This window comes from Pteropus vampyrus, unplaced genomic scaffold, assembly GCF_000151845.1.
Source record: "Pteropus vampyrus isolate Shadow unplaced genomic scaffold, Pvam_2.0 Scaffold55, whole genome shotgun sequence".
NCBI classification, from domain to species: domain Eukaryota; kingdom Metazoa; phylum Chordata; class Mammalia; order Chiroptera; family Pteropodidae; genus Pteropus; species Pteropus vampyrus.
Genome location: NW_011888836.1, coordinates 4734095 through 4746786, shown reverse-complemented (window position 1 = coordinate 4746786; position 12692 = coordinate 4734095). Strand labels below are relative to the sequence as shown.

Genomic DNA, 12692 nt, shown 5'->3' with positions numbered 1-12692 from the left:
TTTTTTTAAAGATTCTTCTATTCTTCTCTGCCTTACATCCAAAAAAAGAATGTGAATGCATGCCTCTGACATCTTTTTTCATTTTTATGTTTAATTACTGCACAAATGGCAGAGGGGCCAACCGACTGTGCATATTCACTTTAGTTTAAGGTCCAAAGGGTACATTTATTTCTAGTGAAGTAAGTTCATTCTTTTAGTTCCACTTGGTGCAAGAGGAAATAATCACACATATTGGCTGCTTCCCTCTTTGGAATTTGAACTTGGTCACAAACAAGAAGTCAGGAGATTAAAAAAGCAGAAAGCCTTCCAAAAATGTCCAGAGACAAGGAATTAAGCATTTCCACAGCAGATAGCTTAATCCTTCCAAATCTGGAATTTTTGAGACTGGAGGAGCCAGGCCTTCCAGGACCCCAGCCTTGGTCTGTCTCTCAATGCCAGATGGACTGGAGCGAGAAGGGCTGATTTTTACGAGTATTCACAGCATGTTAGGTGTGCAGTGGAACATAAGGGCAGTATTTGCTTCATCACTACATTTATTAATCAAGAGTTTCAGAACGGGAGACACAATGGCATGCCACACTTCCTCGGAGACCTAAATGATTTCAAATGATTCAACCACCTAGTATTGGAAAGAAAAGTTCTGAATTCCAATTCTTTGGAGGGTTGTTTTTTATCATGACTATTACTGTTTTGTTTCGTTTGTACATATGTGCGTGTGTTTAATTAAAAGGAGAGGGACTCGAGGGATCTGGTTTTTGTGCAACATAGCAAGAGGTTATGAGTTCTTGTATTCTCTGCCACAATTCCACTGAATACCTTTAACATCTCCTTGGGATCTATATTGGTGGAGGGACTTTGTAAATGATATCATCAGGCTCAGCCATTCAGTGCATGAGGAGCAACACCATCGGCAGTCCCTTTCCCCACAGGAGTGACAGCCAAGGTGACCCTGGGCACCGTGGTCCTAGCGGGCGGCCAGAGCACCCCGGTCAGGCAGTGAAAAGGATGTCATGGAGGATTTGCATTCTATCTCTTTGGCAGCTGTTGGTTCCTGGCCCTTTCCCAATTTCCTTCTCAGAGAAACTGCAGCGCAGTCAGTGTGATAATAAGGAACGGGCAAAGGGGGAGATAAATTAAATGCAGGACCTCGAGATTTTGCTTGGGCGCTGCCTCCTCTCAGCACCCAGTCTTTCATCAGAAATACTCCTGGGAGGTAAACTGGACTCACGGTTCGTTGGCAATCTTTACAGCCCAGCCCAGGCTGTGGAGGGGTCAGAGGTAGACAGGGAGGAGGCGGATAAAGAAATTATCCTAGAACTTACCGGTTAGATGATAACCCTCACCCAAATCCTGAAAGTTGTTCCTATAGATTATTGAGAGAGAGGGTGAGAGAGAATAGCTCCCTCTTTTCTTTGAGCCATTTCTAAAACCTCTACACATTTTTCACATAGCACTTAGCTGACTCCATGCCTGTCTCTCCTGCTAGAACTAAGAAGTCCCTGAGAATAGGGACTCTATCTTATGTATCACTTGTACCTACTGTGTTAGGACCAACTCTGACATATAATAAGCACTACTGAACTGAGAGACCTAAACCCCTGGAGGGAATGTTCCAAACACTTTCCAGTTGAATATGCTGGTCCTCAATTTCAAATTGACTCCAAATGTTTGCCTTCTGATGCCTTCACCCTACCTCCACTTTTACGAAAGTAGAGCTCTTAAACAGACGAGATGCATATCAACCCCTAAACAGCAAAGGTTAATGACTGTGTTACAAACAGCCCTGAAGCTGTTGTAGTGTGTAGCTGGCTGACCCCAACCACATGAGGACTAGATCCGGGAGCCTAAAAAATTTGTAAAAATGTTCAAAAAAACAACACTCCTACACCATCTAGTGCAGAACACACCAATTTAAGCACAAATGAAGTAGATCAAGATTTGTAAACATGTTTTGTGGCATCAACATACAGCTGATACAATAAAGTCTGGATTGAGCCTTCATTCCTGTGCTCCACAGTTAAATTTCTGCTGGCTCTCTGACAGAGGGAGTGAATCCCGTTTCTCTGAAGATTGTGGAACCACAGTAAAAAGTGTGGCACAATCTTACTGCATTCAAGATTAATTGATATTTGAAAATGAAAAAAAAATTTCCTCTCATCACATTTTAGCCCTCGGAACTGGCAGGAAAAAGGAAGGTCAGTTCCAAGAAGTGATTAGTCTGCTTGCGTTATCTCACCATGAGCAACAGACATACCAGGTAACAAGGTCATTTCTGGGTCAGATTCCTGTGGCTCTCCCTACCCTTCTAGTGCCTTGGGATCCTCTCTTTTGAACACCACAGCATAGGGGCCCCACACAAATATGAAATGCAAACTCTCAAACATGGGAAGGATTTCTCTTCTTTATTATTGCTTAAAACAGTCCAAGGGGAAGCAGGGTTCCCAGATTCTTGAAGCCTCTGCCTGAACCATGAAATTGGAAGATTAAAGAGGGAGGTAGATTCTACCACCAAGAAGGCAACTCAGTGCTAGAAGGAGAAAAAGTGGCAGGGCCTGTGCCTAGGACATGGAGAACTATCTACCTGATCCCTGCCATTAGGTCCCAATGTACCCCAAAGGTTGTGACCCACAGCCATATCATCTGCATCTACAAGAAAGCTTCTTTTTTTTAGCTACTCATCATTGAATGAGAAGGGCAGTTTAGTCAAAAGCACTACTGAGGGACAAGGATGCACGCACTAGAATAGCTAAAGTAAGACTGACAACACCAAATGCTAGTGAAGATGTGGAGCAACTGGAACTCTCATACATTTCTGGGTGGGAGTGTAAAATGGTATGACACTTTAGAAAACTGGCACTTTCTTTAGAAGTTAAATATATATCTACTCTAAAACCCAGAAATTCTACTCCTAGGTATTTATCCACGAGACAGAAAAACATAAGTTCACAAAAAGTCTTGTAAATAAATGTTCATAGAAGCTTTATTCAGAACAGCCAAAAACATGAAAACAGCCCAGGTGAGCATCAATAGATGACTTGATAAAGAAAAGGTGGTATGTTCACATAATGGCACATTATCCAGCAATAAAAGGGAGTAAACTAGTGATATGCACGACAGGCTGGATGAATCTCTGAACACTATGCTGAATGAAAGAGCCAGTCACAAAGGAATACTTCCTATGTGTTTCTATTTATATGAGACTTTAGAATAGACAGAACTTATCTATATGAGACTCGAGAATAGACAGAACTTATCTGTTATCTATGGTAACAGAAATCAGATCAGTGGTGGCTTTTGGTGGTGGATGAGGAGGGAGAGACTAATAGGGGTGTGAGGAAACTTTCTGTAGTGACAAAAGTGTTCTATACCTGATAGAAGGGTGAGTTACATGGGTGTATACATTTGTCATAAATGGCCAAGCTTTGCATTTAAGATAGGTCTTACGTATTTTATATATGTAAACTATCTCAATTTTAAAACATTTTATATGTACTACCAAATAAAGATACAAGTAAAAAAAGAAGAGGTGAGAATAAATGAAACGGAATCAAGCTCTGTTTTAAAATGTCAGAAATTAACAGATCCTTCAAAATAAGACTGCACTTATGTCCCTGACTCACATTGTGTCTTAAAGGGTACGCATGTGGGCTATCAAGACACTCTCCTGGACCAACACTCAGGCCCAGCAGTGGACAGTGTTGATGGAAAGTGTAATAAGTAAGTGGGAAAGAATAAAGTGCTGTCCTGTCTTAAAAACAGTCTAGACTACTCATAAGAAAGCTAAAATATTGGCAAGAATTGGAGCCACCCAATCGCAGTAGTCCATGGATACTTCTGGAGAAGAAAAATTTTCCTCAGCTGTTTTATTTGCTTAAACATTGTAATTAACTCTATACTATAAGAAAACAACACCAGGACTCGTCAAAAAGTTTAGAACAATTGACATGAGTTTAAAAAACTGGAAAAACTGATTTCCCAGGGGTCTTCTAGATTGTGAACTTCCATCATCATGCATAGCAAATTCCTACCTTAAAATCTATCTACCTTAGTTATCTACTCTAACAAACAAATATAAGTGTTTTACTGTGCCTGAGTTCTAGGAAAGCAACAAACGTGATCATGAACATCTTACAGCGCCTTTATTTTACTTAATACACATAGAAGTAGGTGTGGGATGTTCATGGGTTGGATACTGAACTTGGTGCTGGTATAGATGGCAATCACTGGCTTCTTCTGGAAGGCTGCCACCAGGATGTACATAACCCTACACCCACCTTCTCCAGGGCCTTTACTAGAGCCCTGCTATGATGGCTACAAAGGCCTGCGGGGCTTCACTGGGGTGCCTCAGCTACTTACAGCAAGGGAGGCTAAGGTCGTCTCTGCTATTAACACCAGTCACACAGTGTCATCAGCCCAGCAAAATCGTTCTCAGAAGTCAACTTTCTATACCTGGCTTCTTCAAAGATTCCACCTCAGCTATCTGAAAACTGCAACAAATCAAAGATGCATCCAGAAGCCCTTCCAGGTAAGTGTACCAAGCCCCTCTCTGATAAATCCCATAGGCTTTACAACTCCCTGAGCCATCTGCCACAGACACAGCCTCAGTCGTTCACCACGTGATATGGTCAAAGAGGAGGAATGGAAGGTGGACATCTGATGTCCAATGTCAATTCTTTCTTTTCTGAACTTAAAATATAATGTGTGAGAAAATTAATTCTTCTTTCAAACAAACCAAAATCTATTTTAAATGACTCTTCTGTCCAGGCCAGAAAGTTGCCGACCATTTTGAGTTCCAGAGAGTAATTAGGTGCCCCAGGTCTTCTGCGCTGACTTAAAAGTTTGGCAGTAACTCAAGGTAATATGTGGGAATGCAACCCCAAATAAATGATTATCGGCAGTTACCAGGCTTGGAAACTGATAGACAAAACGCCCTCCAAACCAAAAGAAGCTCCAGAAAGAAATTTAGGAGCATCACACGAAAGTATGGGAGACTTTATAATAAAGTGTAAAACCACTGAAAAAGAAGCATTTTAGGAAGAAAAGCCTGGAAAGAGGGTCAGGAGACCTAAACTTGTCTCCCTCTGCTACTCACCTCCTGTGCATCATCCAGGTCATATCACTTAACTGCTCTGGGCTTCAATTGCCTCATCTGTAAAATGTGGCGGCACCTTGGATATTCACTAGATTCTTCCCAGCCCCCATAATCCTGAGTGTAACCAATGAACAAGCATAATCTTTGAGCTGAAAGGCAGAGAGATTTCTTCGTGTGAAAATTATTCATCAAATCCACTAGAAATCACTCAGGAAGTAGATGAACATGCCGACAAAGGAGAACCAGCAGACAAAGCTTTCCAGAGGCCTTTGACCAAAACGCATTTCAAAGGGGGAGGATGCTTAGTAAGTAGGCTCTTAAGTACCTGTTGGGTGGCAACCCCCTCGCTGCATGAAGGAATGACGGGAGGCAGAAGACTAGCATATGGGCAAGCGGAAACTGTTTAGGGTTAACACCATGGTTGTAGATGATTTATTATTTTATAAATGATAGGCTTTCAACAAATGATTGTAGAGAGGGCACTCAAGAGAATACCTCATAGTTGTAAGATACATCAGACTATAGGAGTGAAAGAAAATAGCAGATATGCTACAGTGTAAGCAAGTGTAGAATGATGCATTGAGAGAAAAGTAATCCAAATTATCCTTATGAGACACGGGTTCACATATGTCATATACAATCTAGAAACATGATTCCAGTTACTGACAACAGTTCCCTAGGGATATTAGTTCAAATAATCTGAAGCAGCTAAAAACACAAACAGAAAGCTGTCATTGTTTTAGGCACACTATGAGGGCTTGCAGGGGCTTTAGAAATAATTAGCTCACCTTTTCCATTTTACAAATAAGAGAACTGAGACCCTGAAGGCTTGTTAAATGCCTTATGAATAGCAAATGGTCAATAAACATTAGTTTAAGGAACATGACCAATAAAACATGTATTTTCAGCCATACCCCACACAAATATTATTGTTTTATCTTTGGCATCAACTTCAAAACCTTTCAAAGTAAAAATCCACAATGAAATAGAGTATTGTGGGCAATTCCTGAATCTGTAAAACAACTACAGAGTAATTAAGGTAGCAACAGGATAAAGGTAAGTTTTAAAACTTGATTTCTTTCATCTGGAATTATGAAGATTAGATGATAACATATGATAAAAATTTATAAAAGGATATCAGTCAGAAATAGGGTGAATTTGAACTTTTTCACCAAATCCTTTAGCACTAGAATTGAAGGGCAATTCTGGATGCTTTAAGAAAGAATTAGAAGAGAATAATGCCCGCAATAGTCTACTCTGCAGATGAAACCTGTCTGTACATCTGAGATTGCACCAGATAAAAACATACACAACAAAGAAGAGATAAGAATAAATCCACAGGCAATAACTCTATAATGGGTTATTAAGAATAATTTCAAGTACGTGGGCCACTTCTAACCCCTGAGTTTGGCATCCTGGAAGGGAATTACATTCTTTCACAAAATGTTCCTCAGAGTTATAACCGGGGTCAGAGCACACTGCATTGAATAGGCAATGTAAAACAAACAAACAAAATGATGTTTACCTGTGGGATGAGATGCAAATGCCAGGAGCACCACGCTGAAAAAGAAACAGCAGAGTAGTGAAGAAAGCTTCCCCATACTGAGGAGAAACAACATACATGCCTAACCATTCTACTTAGAAACAGTGAAACTGGTCTAAAAGTAAATTATCTGCACTGAATGGTCTCATTCTGCCTAAATCCACATCCTCAGTGAGAAAGTGAGAATCTCTTGAATTGCCTCAGGTTTTGGCAAGAGGTTTGAATCTACCCTATGACGAACTGACGATCCATGCCCCACTCTGAGGGTCAGCCGTGCTACTAATGAGTATCACACTCACCTAATCTACCAAGAGTATTTATAAATTAAACAAAGCAAACTCTAAATTACAAATAGGTTGCATTCTAAAAGCTTGCTGTTGAATGACAGCTATGTCTATTTTTACCACAGAATTAACTGCATAGAAGGTAAGTTAAGAGTCCAAGACGCTAGCCCACAAAGTGATCCACCGCATATATACATCATGCGACTGAAAACTACCTAGGCTGATTTGCAATTGATGCCAAAAAGGATGAAAAGGACAAGGAGGCATGTCCCTCTTAGGCAAGCCATACTCGTCCTTGGCACCCTTCCGTCTTCCTCTCTGGAAGCTTCTCCCATCTCCCAGTGCCTGTCTATAGCATCTTCATGCTTCCCTAAGCCCACCTTCTATACTCTCTTTCATCGCAACCCCATGCCATCCAGGCAGCTGATTTAGTTAGAGGTTAGAAATAAAACTTTTTATCCAAGTATAGGAGAGAATTTTTTTTTAAGTGCTTCATGGCCTACTCTGATTCTTAACTCTGACTGCACATTAGGATAGCCCAACATCCGGGCCTAAGTTAGAATCTCTGAGGGTATGGTCCAGGCATCAGTTGTTTTACTCTGCTATGGTCCTGGTGACTTTAAAGTGCACCAGGATTCAGAACCATGGCAACAAATCTCTAGTCAGTGACATTGTAGGCAGCTTGAAGAAAGACAGTTTTGAACAGGGAAAACACTATTAGCTCATCAACCCTCCCCTGCCCAGCTCCTGGGTCATTTCCTGGCACCATTTCTGTTTTTCTCAGGCTCTTCCTTTGCTTTACTGCTAAAGCACAGGTTCTCTGATGGCTCCAAAAAACAATGTCATGGAAAGAGGCAGAAGAGAGGAGGGGTCAGAAAAAGAATGGAGAATAGCCACAAGTCTGAGCATTCAGAAATTGTAAGTTTATATGACAGCGTTTACATGTATCTATAAAAAAAAAAAAAACATGCACTACTAATGAAACTGGAAAATTTCTGTCCTTTGCTTGCAATCTCTTTTTCCTTTGGAAAATGCACACCCTATACAGACTCCATTATTTTATCTCCCTGGATCTCCTTTTGGTTATAACTTCAGCAATAGAAGTTATTGCTCCTATGGCAAAATATGAGAGGCCCATTTACATCCCAAAATATCTCCCAGGACTTGCCATGATACCCCAAATCTCATAATTGGAATCACCCCAAAGAGTGACCCTGGAATAAAATGTCAGGGAGCAAAGATAAGAAGAAATAATTAAATAACAGAGTTGAGCTCTAATCTCTATTTGAATTTTGCAAATATAGTGTTGCATCACTCCTAATTTGTGCACTGTGACCTCTTGCGGGGCAAGAACCACATTTTATTCATCTTTGCCTAGCAGGGCAGACATATAGCAGGTGCTCCATAAGCTTTCCAAATTACAATTAATCGAGGTATATTTGTGGGAATATGTTTGAAGAGAAATATAACTTGAAGCTCCCAATAGTTCTAAGATTATATATTACTTATAAACCCTAATGAAGAAATTATACTAATATAAAAAGGCAGATCAACAGCAGACTTTTTAAATTCATTCATTCAATAAATATTTATCAAGTGCCTAATAAGTGCCAGGTACTGTTCTAATTTGGAAATATAGCAGTGAACAAAATAGAAAACATTCCAATGCTCATGGGAAATAAAATGGGGAAATATGAGAAAAATATAATCTCTACAGGCTAAACACCAATACATTTTTTGTTTCATAAGTCATATCCCAGAGAGAACACCTATCTATTTCCCTTTGACACACACACACAAAATTTCATGTGCAAAACAAGGAGGAGGGGTATGAACAAGGGACATTATGGTAATTTTCTATTTACTAGATGAGGAGAGACTAGTGTCTGCTTATATTAAAAAGAAATGGTGTTAGGTGTACATCTCATAATATTCATTCCTTATAAATTTCCTAAATTTCTCAAAATTCTGATCAAAGCCATACAGCTTTTAAATCTTGCATTTATGTTCAGTCCCATATTCAATTTCCACCTTTATTCCTTCCTTCATCCTTCCCCTCTACCTTAGGCCTTAGACCTCTACCTATATGAGAAATACCAAAGAGTCAGTGTTAGGGAGTAAATACCTCCTCAATAAAATAGGAGTATGTGCCAAAGTTGAGAACCATCCAACTACATGGCTCTCTCAAAAAATGGAGAGCTCAAACGAGTTCTTGATCCTGGCCAGCACAGTTGCAGGCCGGCACCTATAAGCACAGCCGCCCCATAGATTTGAGCGATCAAATCCCTGCATGTTGATGCCCTCAGTGTCCAGCTCCTGCGTGAAAATGAATAGCGGCCCTCTTTCTGATTCACACAGCTTCATCGCTTGTACTGAAAGAAGGCTTGGAAATAGAATTGTGGCTTTAGCCACAGGCTCAGTAGTGGGCTCTACCAGGAAGCCTCAGCACCAGGCTCACTACTGGCAGTGAACATCTTTACACCAGGTGAAGGAACCGAGAGGGAAGGAGGGAGGACAGGAGAACTAGCTGAGGTCACAGAGGCTCATTTTTCCACCCCCTTATTCTTCTGCTGCTCCAGTTGGCTATAAGTTCTCTGGAGAAAAAGAACTGCTTAAAGGGGCCTGATGTCATAAGAGTCTTGAAAAGGCAGCTGGTGAGTCTGGGCAGAGTAGAACTAATGATCGTTTTCAGTTGAGCACAAAAGAGGCCCCCGGCCATGCTTGTAATGAATCTCACTTTCAAAAAGGTGTTTTAATAAATACTAAGATATTTATGCACTTCATCTGCAAATGGAGAACACAGTTCATGTTGAATCTTTTCAGTGGAGTAACCTCCTCCAGAAATCGGTGTGACCAAATGCTGAGAGGCATCTCTCTGACCTTGGTGCTCTCCACGGAAAGTTGCAGCACTAGGCAAACCTGGGTTCCCAACATCAAATCTCACCCTGCTTCTCAATTAGATACTGCAGTGCCCAGTCTGAGACTATGAAAATCCAAGAATGCTCCCCAGCTATTCCAGGTCGTGGGCAGACCCCTATTCTTTGCTTGGCTCGGGACAAGGGACAAATGGAAATCCATATACCATATTTAAACATTATAAATCAAGTTTCAAACTTCATCTTCCCTAAACAAATATACCTTCAAAACAACTTAGAAGTCCAGATTAAAGTTTAGAATTCTTGGAGTCCTTGGAACTTTGTGTCAGAATGTGGCACCATGGAGACATCCAGCTTCCGGCTGCTGGCTCCTGATGTGCCCCCTTCTTTTTCCATCCCAGGCTCCATCCTGCACCCTGAGGGCCTCACACAATTGCAGGTGGATACCTCAGCCTACATGGCCACCCTCCGTCCACATCCTTCTCACTGACAATCTTTATTTGGACATCCTTGAGTATAGGGATGAGCTGGGCAGACAGACCCAGGGAAGCCTTGGACTCAAGTTTCAGGCCACCTGCATAGGGAATTCCAGGGCCCAAGCTAGAAGAGAGGTTGTGGGCACTGGGAAAAAATGTCCCCTTAGCCTTACAGACTCCATATCCCATGGGGAGAGGCACAGACTTCTGAAGCGCAGGGCCAGACAGACTCTTGTCTGGTCTAAGGGCAGGACTACTATTTGGTTTCCTCAGCTTCTGGTCATCTCACAAATTATTTAGGTTGCCTTCTTGACAAGCACATCAACTCAGAACTCCCTAATCAAAATATTATTGGAAAATAAAATTCTATTAGCTCCAGGAGAATATGAGTTACTCTTTAAAAATGTAAATTATATTTTACCTGAATATATAATTTAAGTACTGCTGGTCAATGTCACTAAGGGATGAGAGGGGAAAAAAAAGATAAAACATGAAATAGAAGTGTTTTATAGACACAAAATAGTCACATTAATAAATTATAGCTATGTATAAGTTATTATATTTATAAATTATCGATAAATAGTATAAAGAGTCTACTTGAAACTAGTTCCTGGATCATTTTTTAAAAAATATGTCCTATTTTAGTACTATCACACACATTTTCACTTGTGGCCAATTATTTCTTCTGTGTTCATCTGCCACTTTAAAGGAGTGTCAGCTCTCTCAGGCCACTGGACCATCTTCTAGGGCTACTATATTTGACAAATAAAAATACAGAACATCCAAATAAACCCGAATTTCAAATAAATAAACATATTTTAATATAAGTATGCTCCAAATATTGTATGGGATATGCTTACCTTTAAAAAAAAATTAAGACCAACTTTTTAAACAAATGTTTAAAATTCCAGATAAACTACTTATCTGAAATTCAAATTTAACTGTGTATCCTGTATCTTATCTGGCAACTCCACTGGCTTTCTGCTGCAAATAAACGCTTTATTGAAAGAACAGAAGGTGCTGTAGGGACCCAAAGTCAAACATCCTCAGAGGGTATCACCTTCTCCCAGGAGTCATTCCCTTCAGACTTTTGCCCTTTGGGCTCCAGGCAGCCCAAAACCCAGAAGCCAGCTGGCTCGTCTAGGGGCTCCGGCCTCACAGCTTCAGCCCAAGCAAGGCCTGAATTATCTTTTTCATTTATATTCACTAAGGCTGGTCCATTGACTGCCCACAACAAAGGCCTCATTTTACCCCAGAACAGGGCTGACTGGAGAGACCGCTGGGTCTTAATCAAGTCAAGTTAGGAAGGCGCTGGGGAAACAAGAAAAAAAGAGTTGTGCCCTGAGCTGGAGGGAGTAAACTGGGGCCCAAAGCAGCTGGTCACATAATTTTTGTAAAAACGTTATCTAAATGGTTGCCCCTGAAGGAAGAGGACAGAGACCTCCCTGCTCTTCCCACGTCGCTGCGGGCTGGCACAGTACAGGTCTTGGTGGACGCGGCCCAACTGTAAGAGAAAGGGCTCCCAGGCCGAGCCTGCTGCTCCCCACCCCCCCACCTCAGCCTGGCAAAGTCTCTGGCTGAACAGAAGCAGCTCACGACACTGTGGGTCTCACCGCTTTCCTTAACTAAACAACTCACAAAACTTTAAAAATTTACCTTAATGTATTGGGTTTCTGGGACTTCTGTAGTATTTTATAAGCCCCTGAAAATGAAGCAACAAGTGTTACTGGCACAGGGCATTCATTCTTTGTAAAGGGCTGCCTGCACTTCCAGGGAAGCACGAAACCCACTTGAAGAGCCCCTCTGCCCTGTGTGGGTCCCTTAAGGCCGACAGGGGACGACCAACAACACTGTGGAGGGTTTCAAGGATGTGAATTGGATAATCCCCGGTGATAATGCTGTTCAGTACAGAGAGTGTTGCACCAGAAGGTTCGTGATCAACAGAAGGGTACAATGAATGGGAAGCTGCTGGTTTCCTTCACAAGGTGATCAGGAGAAAGGGCAACGCCACTGGATTTCTGAATGGTGTGTAACAAAGCAAGCGCACCGTTTCTTCCCCTTAGAACTAAAGACGAGAAGTACTGAACAGATGGTCCTTATGTTTCACCTGCTTACATTTTTCTGGTAAACTGATGAGAGTGTCTTTGACACAAACTTTTAAATCTCTTCTGACCGTTTTTAAAGAAAACCAACCAGCATTCCGCAAGTGGACTTGAGCAAGCAGAGCCTGAACCATGGTAAGTTAATTAATGCTTGTCACAAAAAAGAGGAGACTATAGTGGAAATAGAAACATTTGAGGAAAACTCCAAACCAGAAAATGCCCATTTAATTTTAACCTCGACAGCTTGTATTTAATCTTCCTATTGTCCAGAGTCATTAAAAAGTAGATATAAGGTTGAAATAATAAGCCTCAATTATTT

The 12692-nt window shown here is 41.1% G+C and overlaps 1 protein-coding gene across 1 annotated transcript in view; it reads right to left on the bottom strand.

The window, feature by feature from the left end:
- Positions 1-12692, bottom strand: part of TMEM241 (transmembrane protein 241) — a 118391-nt gene that overhangs the window by 56675 nt on the left and 49024 nt on the right. Inside the window, exon 11 of the mRNA XM_011360489.2 lies at positions 6533-6652. Coding sequence (XP_011358791.1) covers positions 6533-6652 — 120 coding nt within the window. The remainder of the gene's footprint in view (positions 1-6532; positions 6653-12692) is intronic.